This window comes from Eurosta solidaginis, chromosome 1 (genome assembly GCF_040869045.1).
Source record: "Eurosta solidaginis isolate ZX-2024a chromosome 1, ASM4086904v1, whole genome shotgun sequence".
Lineage (NCBI taxonomy): Eukaryota > Metazoa > Arthropoda > Insecta > Diptera > Tephritidae > Eurosta > Eurosta solidaginis.
Window position 1 is genome coordinate 1982520 of NC_090319.1, and position 22966 is coordinate 2005485.

General features: G+C 35.3%; 1 protein-coding gene across 1 annotated transcript in view; it reads right to left on the reverse strand.

Annotated features, from left to right (window-relative positions):
* Positions 1-2420: 2420 nt before the first annotated feature.
* dpr15 (defective proboscis extension response 15) overlaps positions 2421-22966 on the reverse strand; it is an 89562-nt gene continuing 69016 nt past the window's right edge. Inside the window, exon 6 of the mRNA XM_067763833.1 lies at positions 2421-3210. Coding sequence (XP_067619934.1) covers positions 2687-3210 — 524 coding nt within the window. The 3' untranslated portion in view covers positions 2421-2686. The remainder of the gene's footprint in view (positions 3211-22966) is intronic.

The following is a 22966-nucleotide window of genomic DNA, read 5'->3' on the forward strand; positions in this document are numbered from 1 at the left end:
TCTATAGGTGGACGCCTTTTCGAGATATCGTCATTAGGGTGGGCCAGGGGTGACTCTAGAATGTGTTTGTACGATATGGGTATCAAATGAAAGGTGGTAATGAGTATTTTAAAAGGGAGTAATCCTTAGTTTTATAGGTGGACGCCTTTTCGAGATATCGCCATAAAGGTGGACCAAGGGTGACTCTAGAATGTTTGTACGATATGGGTATCAAACGAAAGGTGTTACTGAGCATTTTAAGAGGGAGTGGGCATTAGGTCTATAGGTGGACGCCTTTTCGAGATATCGCCATTAGGGTGGGCCAGGGGTGACTCTAGAATGTGTTTGTATGATATGGGTATCAAATGAAAGGTGGTAATGAGTATTTTAAAAGGGAGTAATCCTTAGTTCTATAGGTGGACGCCTTTTCGAGATATCGCCATAAAGGTGGACCAAGGGTGACTCTAGAATGTTTGTACGATATGGGTATCAAACGAAAGGTGTTACTGAGCATTTTAAGAGGGAGTGGGCATTAGGTCTATAGGTGGAGGCCTTTTCGAGATATCGCCATTAGGGTGGGGCAGGGTGACTCTAGAATGTGTTTGTACGATATGGGTATCAAATGAAAGGTGGTAATGAGTATTTTAAAAGGGAGTAATCCTTAGTTTTCTAGGTGGACGCCTTTTCGAGATATCGCCATAAAGGTGGACCAAGGGTCACCCTAGAATGTTTGTACGATATGGGTATCAAACGAAAGGTGTTACTGAGCATTTTAAGAGGGAGTGGGCATTAGGTCCATAGGTGGACGCCTTTTCGAGATATCGCCATTAGGGTGGGCCAGGGGTGACTCTAGAATGTTTGTACGATATGGGTATCAAACGAAAGGTGTTACTGAGCATTTTAAGAGGGAGTGGACATTAGGTCTATAGGTGGACGCCTTTTCGAGATATCGCCATTATGGTGGGCCAGGGGTGACTCTAGAATGTTTGTACGACATGAGTATCAAACGAAAGGTGTTACTGAGCATTTTAAGAGGGGGTGGGCATTGGGTCTATAGGTGGACGCCTTTTCGAGATATCGCCATTAGGGTGGGCCAGGGGTGACTCTAGAATGTGTTTGTACGATATGTATATCAAATTAGAGGTATTAATGAGGGTTTTAAAAGCGAGTGGCCCTTAGATGGTTATGTGAAGGCGTTCTCGCGATATCGACCAAAATGTGGACCAGGTGATCCAGAAAATCATCTGTCGGGTACTGCTAATTTATTTATATATGCAATATCACTAACAGTATTCCTGCCAAGATTCCAAGGGCTGTTGATTTCGCCTTGTAGAACTTTTTCATTTTCTTCTACTTAATATGGTAAGTGTCACACCCATTTTACAAAGTTTTTTCCAAATTTATATTTTGCGTCAATAAACCAATCCAGTTACCATGTTTCATCGCTTTTTTCGTATTTGGTATAGAATTATGGCATTTTTTCATTTTTCGTAATTTTCGATATCGATAAAGTGGGCGTGGTTATGGTCGGATTTCGGCCATTTTTTATACCAAGATAAAGTGAGTTCCTATAAGTACGTGGGCTAAGTTTTGTAAAGATATATCCGTTTTTGCTCAAGTTATTGTGTTAACGGCCGATCGGTCGATGAAAATGGGCGGAGGCACGCCCATTTTGAAATTTTCTTTTATTTTTGTATTTTGTTGCATCATATCATTACTGGAGTTGAATTTTGACTTAATTTACTTATATACAGTAAAGATATTAAATTTTTTGTTAAAGTTTGAATTAAAAAAATTTTTTTTTTAAAAAGTGGGCATATTCTTCATCCAATTTTGCTAATTTTTATTCAGCACATATATAGTAATAGTAGTAACGTTCCTGCCAAATGTAATCATGATATCTTCAACAACTGCCAAATTACAGCTTGAAAAACTTTTAAATTACCTTCTTGTAAAAGTGGGCGGTGCCACGCCCATTGGCCAAAATCTTACTAATTTTCTATTCTGTGTCATAACGTCAACCCATCTACCAATTTTCATCGTTTTAGCCGCCTTTGGCAATGAATTATCGCATTTTTTCGGTTTTTCGAAATTTTCGATATCGAAAAAGTGGGCGTGGTTATAGTCCGATATCGTTCATTTTAAATAGCGATCTGAAATGAGTGCCCAGGAATCTACATACCAAATTTCATCAAGATACCTCAAAATTTACTCAAGTTATCGTGTTAACGGACAGACGGACGGACGGACGGACGGACATGGCTCAATCAAATTTTTTTTTGATACTGATTATTTTGATATATGGAAGTCTATATCTATCTCGATTCCTTTATACCTGTACAACCGACCGTTATCCAATCAAAGTTAATATACTCTGTGAGCTCTGCTCAACTGAGTATAAAAACATAAATAATATATTGGCCTTAAAAATATGTCTTTAAATTACTTTCGCTTGCCTAAACTAAACTAGACTAAGCTTAACTTTTACTTGTTTTATAGATAATTCTTTTGCTAAATATTTATCGATTCGGAACCCTAAATTCTTGAGCCGCCTACAGCAGAAAGCATTGAGAATTCAATTTGTATTTTTTTTTTTATTATTTTAAAAAACTTAATTAATTATAGTCGTGGCTATGTTAAACTCTAAAACTGAATAGATTTTATTTTTTAAATTCCATGGATAATTACAGTGCGAATTTCGTAGAACTCAAGTTTTTTCCTTTGTTGCCAACAAATGCAGCGCTTTTTCAACTCGCGAGCCAACATTTCGACATTCATCATCGCAATTTATGCCGTTGCTTTCCCCTATTATGTTGCCATGGCCAATGAGGAGTGGCCCGTTTTTATTATATTTCTTGTTGTAACTCCAGTCACCGGTGAGGTGACAAGTCTCACATTGTTTTTGTGCACTACTAGAGCAAAGAAATTTCTTACTCATCTGTCTACTGATTTTAAAGTTTGTTAACGGCTGGTTGTTGTTAGTAGTCGCCACATTGTCGAATGTCGGGGTTGTTGCTTCAGCTGCCTTTACGTACCTGCCGCCTTGCACCCGCTGTACAATGTACCGTTGTAACGCCGATGCAATAATTTTCATTAGGATAATAAATGCGGTAAGTTTGTGGTGCCAGTGTTGTACGAAAAGTGTTAGGAAAGCGATTACCCACTTGTATTGGTCTCCCACTTTTTTTTTGCTGCTTACACCAGAAGTTATTGCCGAAGCAGAGTATTCGCCTACAATCAGATGACAAAAAATTCAAAATGTTCATAAACAAAGTATGTACAAAACATAATGAGAAATGTACAATTAATCCTAAACATCATCCTAAATATGGTAAAATAAAACGAGCAATTATAAACCTCGCCAAAAACCATATTAGTAAATACAATTAAATCCTTTCCCTTCAAACAAAATTTTAAGCAACTGATTCAAAGTCAAAAAATTAAATTTATTTTCATTTCATTGCTTAGGTATCGATTAGTCGAGAAAAGAAATCACTTTAGGAGGTCAAGATTATCGGGTGCTATAAATTAAAGAGTGAACAACAAAGTGGAAAAATAAATCAGATCTCTAGTCTTCCCGTTTTTATTAAGATGTATTAAGATAATAACCTACAATGGAATAGCAACTTAATAAAACTTAATCCTACGGAATGGTCCAAAATAAACAACTTAAGGGCTATGTGCCACAAATTATCTCAGAAATTAATTGAAGTACTAATATAGAACCACACGAATTTCTCCTCCAAAGGTAATTATTAGCTTATTTTAGTAGAACGTTACGCTTGGATTTGTTAAAAATTTGTTGGGGTTTTTAAGACATTTGCCCTATTTTATTTAAAATTTAATGCACTTTGCATATGTTTTCACTACCATCTTGTGAAGCAAATCATTCAATATTATATCAACTTGCCACTCAAAATATGAAAAACGGCCTTTGTTCTAATCAGTTCTAAGAAATGGAGAACTGGCTTTTCTATTCTTCGATCAGAGTATCACTTAAGTAAAACTTTAACTTGCATTCGAAAACCGACAAACAATTTATTTCATTACGCAATTAACCAGGTGCATTGTATCTCTTAAATTATGGTCTCGTTATGGTCTGTTCCTACCTACAATAGTCTGCGGATGCTATATAAGCAACTATTAACATTCCATTAGAAATAATTATTCCTTTGACTGCAGTCCTAGAAGATTGCAATACATTTTTGTTGGTCCGTAATAATGAATAAAAAATTTAAGTCATTATTCAGAAAAAGGAACATGCCACTTATATTCGGGGTGCAGTAAAAGTTTCTTTCGATGTAACATGAAAATCCAGGAGCAAACAAGATCAGGAGAAGTATTTAAAATATTGACCTGACAAAATTAAACTAAAAACACAAAGTAAAGTTTTTCAGATTTTCCATGGTATTAAAAGAATGATATGAATTTGCATATCTAATAAATCAAGCTCAAACTATTAATATTACGAAACTAACTAAGCTTAATTATGTATGAATTATGTATGAATTACGTAAAGTGAATTTAACAAAGGAAGATTGACAGCACGGTTGCCACACCACGTTTTCATTTGGGACCAAAATTGAAAGGAAAAAAAAAAAGGACCAAATTTTTGTTTTATTTTATTTGCATATAAAGAGCTATGCAAGAGTGTCGTATTCGTTGTAAAAAACTTTAGGATATTTCCATGGTTTCCTATATAAAACTTTACTAGACAGTAAATACTTTGCTTTAATTCAAGGAGCAAATAAAAATAAAATGTAGTTCATGGTATTATATTTTCACATTTCTAGAATAAGTGGTTGTCGTTCACAAACCTCACGTTCTGAAGCTAGTTTTGCTCACAAAGCTTTTAGTTCCGGTATTATGTTGTTGATTGCAATAAAATAAAATGTATAGCGCAATTAAGCTTTAGTAAGGAACGGTTCAAAAATTTGCATTCTGGTCAAAATATGTGGAAAATTCAGTAGAGCATAAATGAAACTAAACAATTTTGTTAGTTCTATTTCTATAGACGCTTATCTACTTTTTCTCTTAACGTTTAAACTTTATATCATAACCTAGATTCAGTAAGTGTGAATTTTGATACCAGGCCTCAGGGGTTAAAGGGTTCTGCTAGCACCTACGGGGATAATTTCACACAAAATATTTCTACCAAAATGAAATCTCTTTTGCATTTGCTTTAAAAGCTGAATATAAAAATAAATTTTTTTAATCGCATTCGTTGTACATTTATAGACTTATCGCCTTCAAGAATAATTTCTTTTTTCCAGTTAAAATATTTCTTGTGCCAAGATACTTAGTTTTAAAGTACCTTGCGTGGCTTAATCCAACAAAAGTCCTGGAATTCCTTGAACTCATTGAGCTGGGTGAGAAAGATTTAAATATCGACGTGCCTTCACAAACTCTCAATATCTCTCGGTATGCTTGAATTAAGTAAGCGGCAAGTACACTTAATATAAAATAATTTAGTTTCATTCTTTTACTTAGTTTTCAATTCATTAAACTTCACGTTTCATCAGTTGCAAGCCTAGTCCAATTTCTTAGAGGGCACGTGCATTTGAAATACATACTTTTGGCTCTACCAGTGACAAAAATCTTTCACTAGGTGTTTAATAACCGATTGAAATATCTAGTCATTATTATTATAGATATTAAACAAGAGTTTTTTCATAAGCCGCTTTTTGCTATACCACAGCAAAATTATTTACCATACAATGGTGTATTTTACAATCCCTGTTTGAACAGTCGAATCAGTTATTTTAGAAATTAGAGCTTTGAAAATGCTTCTTAAGATTTTAAGTAAGCTAGGCGGCCGCCGTGGTGTGACGGTAGAATGCTCCGCCTAGCACATCCAAAACCCTGGTTTCACGCCCGGGCAAAGCAACATCAAAATTTTAGACACAAGTTTTCTCAATTAGAAGAAAATTTTTCGAAGTGGGGTCGCCCCTCGGCAGTATATGGCAAGCACTTCGAGTGCATTTCTGCCATGAAAAGCTCTCAGTGAAAACTCATCTGCCTTGCATATTCCGTTCGGAGTCGGCATAAAACAAGTAGGTCCCGTGCCACCAATTTGTAGGAAAAATTAAAAGAAGCACGAAACAAATTGGAAGAGAAGCTCGGCCTTAAATCTCTTCGGAGGTTTTCGCGTCTTTCATTTTTTTTTTTATAAATTGAGATTTTGCATGCGTGACTTCAGCATATTTTGCTTACATGATTCCATCTTGGGCCGTTTTACTTTCTGAGAACATAACAGCAGTATATTTCGGGTATCTCTCCCAATCCTTTTCAATAATTTTAGATAGCATTTATATTTTTTTAATTTTCATATTTAAATCTTTCATGAATGAGAATTGACTATACAGCCTTTCTCCAATTCCCATACTTCGCTTAGTTAATCCTCAATAAATTATATAGGCATCGATAGCAAGCGCCGAATAAAAGATGTTCCTTTATCTTTAAGAGGGTAATAGGAGATTTTAAAATAAGGGCTTCGTTGAACCCAAAATATTGGTTTTAAAGTTGCTTATAATAATATTAATAAAAATAAGCATAACAAGGCCTAACGGTTTGCCCTCCATCCCACACAACCGACATGTCTGGCGCAGATAAATACTTTTCTATATAACACGTGGCACCGCTCCTTAATTAAAAATGTCTCCCCATTTCCTCTTACAATAAAACTTGATAAGTGAAATATCATTGATTCAAAACTATTTTTGCTAAGTTATAGCTTATTATTCTAGTCTACGACCAATTTAAACTTGTTTTATATCTAAATTGCCGTGGTCTTAACTGACCCCTCCATTTTTACTAGAAATATTTTCTGCTATAAGAAAAATATGTGTACACAATTTCAATACGATATGTTAATTTTTCTTCGAGTTATGGCCCCCGAAACATAGAAAATTTCTTAGTCATCACAGGGGCGGTGCCACGCCTGTTTTTATTTAATTTGAAGTTTTTCCTATTTATTGTTATAAATCCACTAGCGAAATGAAATACCACTAATTTAAAGCTCTTTTTTGCAAGTATATAGCTTTTTATTCGCCCACGACCCTTTTAAAAATCTTTCATATAAAAGTGGGCGTGGTCCTTAACCGATTTCGTTAATTTTTCTTCGAATCTTCCTTATAGTAAAGGCAACCTCTCTGCCGAATTTTGATTTATGATTAATAAGTAATATTTGTAAAATTTTAAATAAATTAAAAAAAATTTTTTTTCAAATTTGTATCAAGAGTCTCAATATCAGTCCACATTTCAACATTCTAGGTGTATTAGTTACTAAATAATTAAGTTTTTTGTGTTTTCCAAAATGTGTTGTATATAAAAAGTGGGCGTGGTTATCATTCGATTTCGCTCATTTTCTATACCAATCTATTCTGGGTCCAGATAAGCTCGTGTACCAAATTTGGTGAAGATATCTCAATATTTAATCAAGTTATCGTGTTAACGGATGGACGGACATGGCTCAATCAAAATTTTTTTTTTTCGATATTGATGAATTTGATATATGGAAGTCTATATCTATCTCGATTCCTTTATACCTATACAACCAACCGTTATCCAATCAAAGTTAATATACTCTGTGTGCAAAGCACGCTCAGTATAAAAAAAGTTTTTTTTTGTTTATGGTAAGAAGCGATTCCGAAACATAAATTGTGCGTGGTTGAATTGTGAAGTCCTTACACAAGCACTAAAAAAGTGAATTTAATTATAATTAGCCCTGCATTGTTTAAGAATGATAAATTTAAAATCTGTCGAAACTCCGATAGGCACATTACTTCTTTCAAAAAAATGTGGACATAAAATTTATTGGAATAGTTTAGCCATAAATATTACATCTATCATTTCTTTTCCCTGGCAAGGGATAGAAGATTACTAAGCTCTAAACAGAGTTGGGTCGTTTCGTTCTGAACTTGTTCAATTAACCGGGTATCTCAACTGAATAAGTGAATTAGATCTTCGATTTCGATTCTATTTGTTCTTTTAGTCCGTTTTATCTAATCTGAGTCTTTCTCTCTTCTCGTTCACGAACATTGTATACATATACATACATACATACTAATAAATTCACAGGGAGCACAAATGTCGATGATGCCAATTACACTAAAGATATGTGTGGCACTGCTACGAAAAGATATGTGTGCACTATTTATGTAAAACATCCTTTGCAAGAAACTAATTATTACATTTATTAAACTTGAAAAGTTCCTATTTAAAATTTGTGTCTGTACTCTTTCAACTTCCTAGATATTCCGAAATTTGTAACTAACATTTAAATATACCTACACAAAGCATTGCTGCATACACACCCCCATCTACACTTGTTGACTTTTTTCGTTGGTGTGAGCTGCAGCGAACAAATTTGTTTGAAAAAAAAGGAACTGATGAACAAAAAGTACAACTTGTTCGTTCATCAGAAAAAGGATGAAAGAACCGAATCTCTGAAATGAACGAAAAAGCACAAGGCTTTTCATGGCAGAAATACACTCGGAGCGCTTGCCAAACACTGCAGAGGGGCGACACCGCTTAGAAAAATTTTCTTCTAATTGAAAAACCTTATTTCTAAAATTTTGATGTTGCTTTGCCCAGGGTGTGAACCCAGGCCATACGGTGTGGTAGGCGGAGCTCGCTACCATCACACCACGGTGGCCGCCGAATATATAGAAACAATTTTATTTAAAGGGATCAAAAATTGAGGATTAACGGATTTGTATTTCACAGAAGCTTACGGCATAAAAAAATTCGCCACCACTTTCAGCAGATAAAAAGCCTTTAATGTTGTTACAATCTTACTTTGGTTATGCAAGTTAATTTAAAATGTCATATTATTATTGTGCACGTAAACAGATAAACGCACATAAATATGTGTGACCTTTACATGTGTCCAAAAGAACATACATAAATGGATAGATATGTGCATATGTGTTACACTCATTTTTTTCCCGGTGTATAAAAAATGTATGACTTTTTGCCTTCTAAAGTTATTTTCCGCGGTACATTCAGTATTGCAACAATTGTAAAAGTAATTTGATTTCGAAAATTTTTTCCTTTATCAGTTAAAAGCATCGATGCCTACATGTACATATGTATACGTATGTATGTGCTACCGAAACTACCCAACAGGAAAAGAAGCTAATTACGAGCTAACTACAAGTTGGTTTCTAATTAGCCAACGTGCACCATTATCTTCTTATTTGCTTTGAAAAAACTTACAGAGCATATGGCGATGGCCGCAAAGTAGTCCGAAGTGGATATTTCTGCACTACTCGACAAATAACTAGTAGTCAACTAATTTTTGTCGAAATATCGGGGGTCATTCAAACTTTTATACGCAACTGTTAAATAAAAATACATGTCCGATATGCGATGCATCACTTACAAATTTGATCATTGAATCATATATTTTTCGCTGTTTTCAAGAAAACAATTTATCTCTACATGCTGGCGTTTGATTTACACATATATATTCTTATGATAAAATATACTTTTTTGCTAAGACTCGCGGAAAACTATTTTTTTTACATTTGACTTTGTATACAATTTTGTCCATACACAAGAATGGTGAGGTGATTTTTAATTTTATTTATAATTACGTTTTCAATAATATCACTGATTTTTAGATTATTGTATTGTCTATCACCGAATATCCAGGCTGTCCGGACTACCAGTGAAAATGGAATATTAGAATTTGTTTCCATGGCTCTGTTAGAGTGGTCGCTATGGCAACGGTAAAATGCTTTCCAATAAGTTAATACATACGTTTTTATAGCTCAGCAGAAGGCAGTCACCTTCTGGAATCACGTAAAACAAGCAAATAATAGTTAGATTTTTTTTCTGCATGGTACATACATCCAATATTCAAGCCCAGCGGGCATAGGGTTTTTTGTTTTTGCTTATTCGCAGAAGCTTGCGCTTTATTTATGCCACATCCAAGGACCAACAACAATTAAACAAAATATTTTATATACAGATACATGTATGCATATATTTTTAAATATATTCAGTATGTTGAACGACGTAGATGTGCGTAAATTTAATGTCAATTAGTGAGGGCTCTCTCTCATCCATCGGCTATAATTTAATATCTGCCAACGTTTTGTTTCTTTATCGCGCGTGACTTTTATCAACCACAACAACAAAAGTAGCACCAGTGCATCGATAACATTATTAAAAGTTGTTTTTAACTACAAGTCATAAATGTCACATAAGTTAACACGTTCGCTCAATGTACAACAATGGAAGCGTTGAAACGCAGGTGACTGCAATGACGTCTGGCAGTACGTCAGCTGATCGCTTATGAGTACTTTTATATTTGTTGGCGAAAATATGTTCAGCATCTACGTATGTACTCAGCAAACGTATCTATGCATTTAACTGACCTAAAGACCCCGAAGAGAAGTCGGAACTAGACCTAAAGTGCCAAATAAGTACTAGTTCGTTAGTAGCTGCATATGTAGATTTTCTGCAGTTATAAAATTTTCCATACCAGCTTTAAGGAGCTTTGACTATGGGTATGGCTTTTTTCGCCACACTATCACACGAAATCGGAACTATCGAAAAAGGGGATAATATCGTACTAGAAGCAACATGTAAAATTTCGGTCGGGTTCGAAGCCAACGAAATAGTACCAAGAAAATAACTAGATCTTAGATGTAAGTTTTTACACTTGCTCGAAACTGTGGGAAAAGTGCCAACAAGGAACTAGATTTATAGTGGAAATGTGTATCTAGTTCGGAACTAGTGAAGTGCAGCTTGGAAAATTCCCACCGCCAGTTGAAAGCATGTAAAGAGATAGATGTCGAACTATATAGTCGTGGTTCGGAATGCACTTGAAGGGCACCAGTTTTGAACTAGAGATTTTCCCTACAGGGGATATATATTTACACATAAATGCTTGTTCAGTTGATTATTGATTTATTTATTTTCCACACCAAGCAGCGGTTTCACTTAATTTTCTTAATGTTGTGGCTTTGACCTGAAATCTCATCATGTCCTCTACAGCTCACTCAACTGGAAAATTATTGTACAATAATTTATTCTTTAGATTTGTGTTTAATTATAATGTACTTATATGCTTCTTAAAAAAGAAATCCACAAGTAATTATAATTTGCATTTTGTTTCAATTCGGAAGAGCTTTTCTTTAGGAGCTGAATAAGATCATATATTTTCCGTTTCATAATTTTTTTGCTGCAGTCGCAATGACCAATAAAGCACTAATTCATGGTCCCATAATAAAAAGTTTCTGATTTTTACTAATAATTTTGAATATCCGTTTTCCTTGTTTAGTTGTATTAGCTCTGAAACGAGCTGACAAAATTTTTTGTCAGCTGATGCGAAATAAAACCGATGCGACAATTATGATGTGCTAAAGTAGACTGATAACTTTATTTTTGACTTTCAGAATTCATGTTCAAGTTCATACCTTTCGCATATGAGAATATATATGTATGCTTAGTACATAATTGGTAAATTTATTGTTTTACAAACTAATGACCGTTACCGTTATCGGTTGGCCTAATGCGACAAACTGAATTTATTTATTAATACCTTCAGCTGTTATAAGTGTGCCCAACAAATTGTATGATACATACATATGTACATATGTGCATACAGCAATGCATATAATGAAACAATAGAAATATAACGTTGAATGTGGCAAATGATGGGAGAGGATGACTACAAAAAAAGGTCGATGCACAGGCATATTTAACTTTCCATGGGCAGCAATGCTTAACCCTTAACAAGTTCCTATAGCTATTTAATATCTACAAATTCATGTGTTTATTTATGAAATTAGTTTTGACTTATCCGTAATAAGATCTGAAATGTTTTGGCCATAAATAAATTTTTATGAGTTCAGAATTATTGGCTTTTTACAGGTGTTTTAACATAACAACAAAGTCATAATTATTATTTTAAAAGGTTGATTTATTTGTGAGGTAATAAATTACATTTCGTGCATATGACACCAGCAGGCCGTTCAGCGGAGCAGATAATTGGTGAATTAAATACAAATTTGAATGAATGAGTAATTAACCAACAATTTGTATTTTTACTTGCGTTTATTTTTTTAATTTTTATATATACCGAAGGATTATTTAAATTTGCCGCAGGCCTTAATACCGACAATTATTTTAACCGTAATTTACAAAATCTGCTGCTTGCAGGATGTCACAATAGGAAGAGTTGTATCACCTGACGATGTTATGTTTGTTACATGCGCTTTTTGTAAATAATTCTGTTAAAATTTTAAAACAAAAAACATCTTCATCACAGCTGTTATTATGCTGTTAAGAAAAACCTTATGTTGCCTGTTTGTTCATTAAAAACATTTATAGGAACACACAAACAATTTTTGGTGTCAAAACCGCACTTTTTGGTGTTGTTCTATTTAAAAACCTAAATTTTTTTTTATATATTCCAGTAAATTGAGTAGCTTTATTTTAAAGGAAGTAAAATATATCTGCCTAAAAGATAGGACAGAAAGATAGCTGGCGTCCTTCTTCACCGTCTTACTCGTCACCTCTGCACATGGGGCCTGAGGGTGCCAATGATTGGAGACCTTGCGGCAATTGTCAAAAACTTAACGTATTCAGAACTTCAGACTATTTCGCAAATGCAAGACATTCCGAATTTTCTTGAGGACTGTATAACTTCCCAAAAATACATATTTGTGGGAGGAGGACATATACAGTGTTGGAAACTGTTATACGAACAATTTACTGCCAAATATTATCCCAATTATATCAGCAGTCATTCAATGTGTTTCTTGAAAAGGTGCACCCTATAAAAATAATAGTTAAATAATATTCGTTTGCAAGATATTGTATCCCGCTTATTTGCATTTTTGATCGAAAAACTAAACTAGTCCAAATTTGGATTGTCAAAATATTGGAGGATTTAAGAATGGCATATTTCTTTTACATTTTATTTGCGTTTTGGAGTTAGGTAAGGTCAAACTGATCCGCGAAGACCTAGACTGAGTCAATAGTGTTACCAGAAGTTTGCTGAAAGATTATGGTTTAAAATAACTCCATTCTCTTCGCAAATACTAGAAGCTTTCTGGGAATTATGCTGCCTGCTGCTTCAAGAACTGATAGCTGTGTCACTTCTTATCCTTGAGATCGCAGGGCTGGAGCACCGCTCGTTTCCTCCTCCAACACGCATTTCCTACATCTGATATTACTCGCAAGGCCTTATTTAAAAGCAGGTGGCGCCTGAGCATACAATCCCCTCTTGTTAATGATAAGAGTAACTTTGTTAGTCTAAGGTTATAAGGCCTGCACATTCTTCGGACGATTGGGTGGCTTTTGGAATATTTTAGAGAAAAAAATTCGGGACGGGTCATTTTCCGGTCCGTAGCGACAAATGATGTATCGAAGAAGGTTTAGGTCATTTGGTTATAGTACACGGAATAAAAGCCAAAATGATTCGCTTACGAATCGATTTTTTTTAAAGCAGACATTCGGAAACATTTATCGTGTTATGCTTAATTCAACCGGCAAAGTGTTGGTCTCGATTGATTCTCAATCAATCTAACTGATGTTTCTTTTATGACTGATTTAATTGGTCATTATGAATTGATTTCATTGAATATTTCGACAACCACCAATTGTCAGTACAATGCAACTACATCAGCCAAATTTAGAGGAAAACTTACGCTAACGGCACTAAATACGCCACAGAAATATATGCCTTATCAACAGTCCTCACTAATATCCTATTTGCGACGGAAATCTTCTATTTTAACATTAACTACTGTAAGTTTAATGGAGCTGTTGATATGGCTTTTTCATGATACTAAAATTTCCGTTAATTTGACTATTGAAGCAGTAAATTCAGAATGAACAATTTGCCCGAAGTCGACTCGACAGCTGCGATGGATAAAAATTGGTAGGCAGATCGGTTGAATTTACCCGTTATTCGGTTGATTTTGCCAGCTTTCCTTTCAGTGTAGGACAAAGTAGTAGATCTTCACTGAGTTGGGAGTAACAGGTAGAAGAAGTCCTGGACTCCCTTGGAGCGTCCAATTGGCGTCGATTATCGCGAAAAGGGAATTTTTGGCGTGACTTGTGACGCAACTTCTAAAATTGCCCATTTAAAAGTTCTAAGTTCAGGTAGACAATTAAAGGAAATACGAATTACAGGTCTCGTTTGCAACACTTTCGGTCGTAAGTATGAAGTCTGCGCTATAAAAGACGAATACTTTTTTGGAAATTACATATTTCAGAAGAAAAGTGCTGAGACGATTCTCTTGGTGAGGCATTACAAACCAGCTTCTAGGTAAACTAAATGCACATCGGTGCACTGAGATGTATGTTTTTCGGAAGGAACTGGTGAGGGGTTGTACCTAACGAAACGAAATCATGTTATGGCTCTTTAGACACCGACGAACCGCTTCTCTAAAGCTTTTATTTATACTTATTTCTCCCTCTCTTTTTCACCTGGATTATTTTGTCATATTAATTTTTGCTGTTTGTGATGTTTATGTATTATGTTAACCGAGAAATGTACGAAAGTCGTTCGTTCAGTCGATGTTTGTGGCATATTTAAGTTAAATTATTTAAATTAATTAGTTTATAACAGGCATGCTTAACGAACGAAACTATATCATTTCGTTACGATAATCAACGTTAATAAACGAAACGAAGTGACTTCGTTTCGTTTATTAGCGTTGATTATCGTAACGAAATGATATCGTTTCGTTCGTTAAGCATGCCTGGTTTATAATGTGTTGTAATGCAATTTTATTTAATATTTCATTTCTTGTCTGTAAAACACATTTTTAATTTGATTCGCATATCCGTGTAACATTGTTCGCATTGTTGATCTGGTTTGTTTTGTGGCTGTTGCCCGCATTGTTTCAGATCATTGTTAATATTTTTTTATACTCAGTTGAGCAGAGCTCACAGAGTATATTAAGTTTGATTGGATAACGGTTGGTTGTACATATATAAAGGAATCGAGATAGATATAGACTTCCATATATCAAAATAATCAGGATCGAAAAAAAATTTGATTGAGCCATGTCCGTCCGTCCGTCCGTCCGTCCGTCCGTTAACACGATAACTTGAGTAAATTTTGAGCTATCTTGATGAAATTTGGTATGTAGATTCCTGGGCACTCATCTCAGATCGCTATTTAAAATGAACGATATCGGACTATAACCACGCCCACTTTTTCGATATCGAAAATTTCGAAAAACCGAAAAAATGCGATAATTCATTGCCAAAGGCAATTAAAGCGATGAAACTTGGCAGATGGGTTGACGTTATGACGCAGAATAGAAAATTAGTACGATTTTGGACAATGGGCGTGGCACCGCCCACTTTTACAAGAAGGTAATTTAAAAGTTTTGCAAGCTGTAATTTGGCAGTCGTTGAAGATATCATGATGAAATTTGGCAGGAACGCTGCTACTATTACTATATATGTGCTAAATAAAAATTAGCAAAATTGGATGAAGAACACGCCCACTTTTAAAAAAAAAAAATTTTTAAATTCAAATTTTAACAAAAAATTTAATATCTTTACTGTATATAAGTAAATTAAGTCAAAATTCAACTCCTGTAATGATATGATACAACAAAATACAAAAATAAAAGAAAATTTCAAAATGGGAGTGGCTCCGCCCATTTTCATTTAGTTTGTCTAGAATACTTTTAATGCCATAATTCGAACAAAAATTTACCAATCCTTCTCAAATTTGGTAGGTACATAGATTCTATGACGGTAACTGTTCTCTGTGAAAATGGCCGAAATCGGTGGAAGCCACGCCCAGTTTTTATACACAGTCCACCGTCTGTCCTTCCGCTCGGCTGTTAACACAATAACTTGAGCAAAAACCGATATATCTTTACTAAACTTAGCCCACCTACTTATCTGAACTCACTTTATCTCGGTATAAAAAATAGCCGAAATCCGACCATAACCACGCCCACTTTATCGATATCGAAAATTACGAAAAATGAAAAAAATGCCATAACTCTATACCAAATACGAAAAAAGGGATGAAACATGGTAACTGGATTGGTTTATTGACGCAAAATATAACTTTGGAAAAAATTTTGTAAAATGGGTGTGACACCTACCATATTAAGTAGAAGAAAATGAAAAAGTTCTACAAGGCAAAATCAACAGCCCTTGGAATCTTGGCAGGAATACTGTTAGTGGTATTGCATATATAAATAAATTAGCAGTACCCGACAGATGATTTTCTGGATCACCTGGTCCACATTTTGGTCGATATCGCGAGAACACCTTCACATATACATCTAAGGGCCACTCGCTTTTAAAACCCTCATTAATACCTTTAATTTGGTATCCATATCGTACAAACACATTCTAGAGTCACCCCTGGCCCACCCTAATGGCGATATCTCGAAAAGGCGTCCACCTATAGACCTAATGCCCACTCCCTCTTAAAATGCTCAGTAACACCTTTCGTTTGATACCCATATCGTACAAACATTCTAGAGTCACCTCTGGCCCACCCTAATGGCGATATCTCGAAAAGGCGTCCACCTATAGACCTAATGTCCACTCCCTCTTAAAATGCTCAGTAACACCTTTCGTTTGATACCCATATCGTACAAACATTCTAGAGTCACCCCTGGCCCACCCTATTGGCGATGTCTCGAAAAGGCCACCTATAGACCTAATGCCCACTCCCTCTTAAAATTCTCAGTAACACATTTCGTTTGATACCCATATCGTACAAACATTCTAGAGTCCCCCTGGCCCACCCTAATGGCGATATCTCGAAAAGGCGTCCACCTATAGACCTAATGCCCACTCCCTCTTAAAATGCTCAGTCACACCTTTCGTTTGATACCCATATCGTACAAACATTCTAGAGTCACCCTTGGTCCACCTTTATGGCGATATCTCGAAAAGGCGTCCACCTATAGACCTAATGCCCACTCCCTCTTAAAATGCTCAGTAACACCTTTCGTTTGATACCCATATCGTACAAACATTCTAGAGTCACCCTGGCCCACCCTAATGTCAATATCTCGAAAAGGCGTCCACCTATAGACCTAATGCCCACTCCCTCTTAAAATGCTCAGTAACACCTTTCATTTGATTCCCATATCGTACAAACATTCTAGAGTCACCCTTGGTCCACCTTTATGGCGATATCTCGAAAAGGCGTCCACATATAGAACTAAGGATTACTCCCTTTTAAAATACTCATTACCACCTTTCATTTGATACCCATATCGTACAAACACATTCTAGAGTCACCCCTGGCCCACCCTAATGGCGATATCTCGAAAAGGCGTCCACCTATAGACCTAATGCCCACTCCCTCTTAAAATGCTCAGTAACACCTTTCGTTTGATACCCATATCGCACAAACATTATAGAGTCACCCCTGGCCCACACTAATGGCGATATCTCGAAAAGACGTCCACCTATAGACCTAATGCCCACTCCCTCTTAAAATGCTCAGTAACACCTTTCGTTTGATACCCATATCGTACAAACACATTCTAGAGTCACCCCTGGCCCACCCTAATGACGATATCTCGAAAAGGCGTCCACTTATAGACCTAATGCCCACTCCCTCTTAAAATGCTCAGTAACACCTTTCGTTTGATACCCATATCGTACAAACATTCTAGAGTCACCCTTGGTCCACCTTTATGGCGATATATCGAAAAGGCGTCCACCTATAGAACTAAGGATTACTCCCTTTTAAGATACTCATTACCATCTTTCATTTGATACCCATATCATACAAACACATTCTAGAGTCACCCCTGGCCCACCCTAATGGCGACATTTCGAAAAGGCGTCCACCTATAGACCTATTGCCCACTCCCTCATAAAATGCTCAGTAACACTTTTCGTTTTATACCCATATCGTACAAACATTCTAGAGTCACCCTGGCCCACCCTAATGGCAATATCTCGGAAAGGCGTCCACCTATAGACCTAATGCCCACTCCCTCTTAAAATGCTCAGTAACACCTTTCATTTGATTCCCATATCGTACAAACACATTCTAGAGTCACCCCTGGTCCACCTTTATGGCGATTTCTCGAAAAGGCGTTCACCTATAGAACTAAAGCCCATTCCCTTTTAAAATACTCATTACCACCTTTCATTTGATACCCATATCCTACAAACACATTCTAGAGACACCCCTGGTCCACCTTTATGGCGATATCTCGAAACGGCGGCCACCTATGGACTAAGGATCACTCCTTTTCAAAATACTCATTAACAGCTTTCCTTTGATACCCATATCGTACAAACATATTCTAGAGTCACCCCTGGTCCACCTTTATGGCGATTTCTCGAAAAGGCGTTCACCTATAGAACTAAAGCCCATTCCCTTTTAAAATACTCATTACCACCTTTCATTTGATACCCATATCCTACAAACACATTCTAGAGACACCCCTGGTCCACCTTTATGGCGATATCTCGAAACGGCGGCCACCTATGGACTAAGGATCACTCCTTTTCAAAATACTCATTAACAGCTTTCCTTTGATACCCATATCGTACAAACATATTCTAGAGTCACCCCTGGTCCACCTTTATGGCGATTTCTCGAAAAGGCGTTCACCTATAGAACTAAAGCCCATTCCCTTTTAAAATACTCATTACCACCTTTCATTTGATACCCATATCCTACAAACACATTCTAGAGTCACCCCTGGTCCACCTTAATGGCGATATCTCGAAAGGGCGTCCACCGATAGACCTAAGGCCCACTCCCTCTTAAAATGCTCAGTAACACCTTTCATTTGATACCCATATCGTACAAACAAATTCTAGAGTCAGCCCTGGTCCACCTTTATGGCGATATTCCTAAATGGCGTCCATCCATAGAACTATGGCCTACTCTCTCTTAAAATACTCTTTAATACCTTCCATTTGATACACATGTCATACAACCACATTCCAAGGTTACCCTAGGTTCATTTTCCTACATGGTGATTTTCCTTATTTTGTCTCCATAGCTCTCAACTGAGTATGTAATGTTCGGTTACACCCGAACTTAGCCTTCCTTACTTGTTTTAATTTCTCATAGCATAAATTATGAAAATATTTGCGCGGACATGTAACATAGAACACATGTATGTATGTATGTATCTGTGTTTTATGCACTAATATTTGACATTGTAATTGACAACGTATTTGATATTTAAATAAATTAAATAAACATGATCTCAATGACATTGCGAACATTATTTACTCGAAATATGCTCAAGTAATTAAATAGACCAAACTTCGTGTTAACTTTAGGGTACATGCTCTCAAATAAAGGTGGATAGCTAATTTTTGTTCTTTTTTACTCATATTAGAGAAAAAGTACAAAATTTGCACTCGACTACAGTTACTTGGACATGCTAGCTTTTCGTGTTAAACTCGAAATCCCCAACATTCATTTTTCATACCAGTGTAAAAGCAGATGCCTCTATCCACTCAGCCATTTGAATGCCCCAATGAACGATTTATAATATGTCTGTGAATATTGCCTTTTTGTTGCTATTTTTTAAATTTTTTTAGTTAGAAATTTTATGTATGAATATTTTTCTATTTTGGTGACTTCTGACGAACGCTTTCTCATTATCCCACAAATTTTAAGATATTCTTCACAGGTTTTTTCATATAAAAGGGCCTAGTTGGCTTTAAAACAAATTTAAAGGAGCAGTTTTTTATAAGCACCCTAGCAAATATCGATCAGCGAATTTTCAAAGCTAGTAATAATAAATATTTAGGCATATTTAAGTAACTGAGCTCATCATGTAATCAACTTATTTGAGTTAATCTATTTAAGCTTTGGACCAATTAAATAGTTATTTTCTTTTTTAGTCGAACAAGTCCGGCTCAAAAAACTACCTTAGCTGAAACTTTATGGGATCCCGGTTATACTCATCGCATTTTCATGACGAATCGTGCATCTTTTTTTATTTGTCGGACGTTTCAAAAAAAAAAAAAAAAAACTCCACAAATAAAAGTAAAATCCGGACAGTTATCTTGTAATCCCGAAGATAAAACTTGAATTGGTGCTTTTATTTTTTAAAAATAAATAAAATGTCGCCCCTAAAGCTGTGGAATAGCTTATCCAAATGAAAAAAATTTTTGTTGGGTTTTTTGCGATCAGTTCAATAATTTTTATTTTTTATGATTTGTAGGCTAGTCTGATCTAATTTATGCTGGTGCAAATAAAACGATTAATTCACCTTACGCCCGACGTTTCGCTGAATATTTCAGCATCCTCAGGGGCAACAAACAATATCGGACAATATTAACATTTACTTATCAGTACCACCTTGTGTGGTAGTCTTGTCATAACAAAAAAATGTTTACCAACAGATTCTTCTAAATGCCTAGATTTGAAATCCATTTGCTTATTTGAATGTTTTTGTTGATAATACCAGAAATCTGTTATAGTAAAACTAAAATCAACCCTCATAGTAGTATTCTTATACTTTTCTTTTCATCCAATTGAAATCTGATTACAGCTTTCTGTTGAAGCAAGAAGTATTCTGTATGAAAAAAATCGTCTCATTTGGATGAGCCGTTCCTAAGCTGCAGGGCCGGACCTCTATTCAGTCCCTAAGAAATAAAAGTGCGTATTTAATTTTTTTTGCGAACTTATAAAATAAAATTACAGATATAATAATTTCTTCCTGACTAAAACATTAAAGTTCCGTAAATAATTTTTTCTGAAGAATTTTTATAATAGAAGGAATAACAGTTTGGATGTCTGCATTGAAGGGATTCAAATAGTTTCTTAATTTAATAATTATTTTTTTTTTAATAAAGAGCGTAGATTGCTCGAATGCTGGACGAGAAATAAATAATTTATTGCATAAAGACTGTTCCGAGAGGAAAGTGCTCAATTTTAGTTTATTATTCCTGGAGGTGTATATGTCTGATCATTATAGGTAAAGCACTGTTAGCTTAGCTTCTTCAGCGATAGAGTTTTCACAGTTCTCGCTGTATCGCCAATTGAAGAACTAGACCATGAAACAAGTGTACAGTTACCTAAGCAAAGATTTTTATTGAGAAGCCGCTATAATTGTACAAGATGACTGGTAATTAATAATATATGTATGTAAAAGTCTGGCAATAGGCGTACGTTTTTTTCGAAAAAAAGAAAAAAATTGTTTCGAGGATAACGGGCATGAAGGAAGATAGGAAGCTTAATGCATAAAAATAAATCAATATCAGTACGAAGCTTAGCGAAATATCGAGAACCACTGACACAATGATAGAATTAGTTAAAAAAAAAGTAAGGACGGGACTGTCGGCTGTACCGAAGACTTCAGAGCTTTCTTGAATGGGGCTGAAAAATAATCTTATCGCATTCGTAGTATCCAAATAATTGGCTGTATAAGAAAAACAACAAGCACAAAAATATCTAGGAACGTTTCTTGAAAAAAAAATTTTTGTAAATAAGAACGGATAAAGCTACATAAGAATGAATGAAAAAATTCCAGCATTTTCCAGTTTTGTATCAAACCGACTGGTGACACTCTTTTCCTTCTAGTTTGAATAATTTGAATAACAAATTTGGTATTAGATGCCAAAGGAAAATATGGATAAAAACAGGGAGGGTGCCAGGTTAATTAAAACAGGAGAATCTACCAGACTTCCCAGAATTGCGCCCAATAAAATGCAGACAACATGTCCAAATAAAATTGAGTTGTCCACACTATCACAAAACTTGAAAAAAATATACGAAAATAAAAGATTTATTTTCTAGAAGCTTTAAAAAGCCGGTAAAAGCAAAATTGGATGAAAATTTAAAGAATTTTTGTTTTCTCTTTTCAATTTAAGTATCCTTCTTTTGTTATAAGAAATGTTGAGGAAAAAAATTCCAACTAGTGGAATAACAAGCAAAATAAAATGTCCACCTCCATTTCGGAACAGGCCTCATTTTAAAATATATATTTATTGATCTCATTGAGATTATCATACTATCTAGTCAAATAGTGGCTTAGTTCATCTCCAGTTCAGCTCGTCAGGGCTTATTGGCAACTTGAAGTTTGTGTATGTGTGTTTTTTTAGTGCATCGTAGTTCTAATGTGACAATCTGAAAATTTCGAATAGTAAAAACAACTCTGCTGTATTGTGAAAAATGAAACCACCATTTTAAATTTTCCATGGGATCTTTACATTACTTTTTCTGTTGGCTAGACTGAAAATTACACAATACAGCAAAAATCGAACTTTTTCTTGCAACTGAATAACCGAAGTACTTTTCAGGTCTCAGCTTTGTTTTTGTTTGCTCCTATAGATTAAGTTGTCACAATAGGCCTTTAGTCAAGTTGAAACACTTCTGGAAAAAATACAGCTTTGGTCCTAGAAAATATTTCTCCCATAGCGTGCTACCATTTCAATTCTCCACCGTTATTCCTTGCATTACTTTTATGCCCCAAAAGTAAACCTTTATCGAATCCTGGCAACTAGTTCTAGCGCTCGGGAAAAACTGGAAACAGTGCTGGAAGCAAAAATTATGATGCTTCCAAGTGCTAGTTTGACATATTATTTATTTTATAAAGACCAATATACTTTTAAAACCGAAGCTCAAGCACTTTAGGATACTGCACACAATGCCAAGAACTCTAAATGCAAATTAAAAGTAAACTATACGAGCTGGAATATACCTAAATTTGCTCAAAAAAAAATCAGAAAAGTAGCATGGCTAATTTGTCCCCTCTCTGGAGAAAGTGAATCGAATATTTTTTTTGCAAAATCGAATTTTAGGAACGCTGTTCGATCAAAAACTGAAGTGGACTTTGGTACCATTATCAATTTTAAAGCAACCTTTATTTACTCACATCAATCTTACAGATCATCACTTCAATCAAGGATTAATTCACTCCTGTGACACACATACATAGGTACAAGTGTATATATGTATATAAATATGCCGCCCCCAAATAGGTTATTGTTCTAGTTTTGTAACCAAACTTTGAATTCAAATTTTTTGTGGTTAACCTGCAGCAAT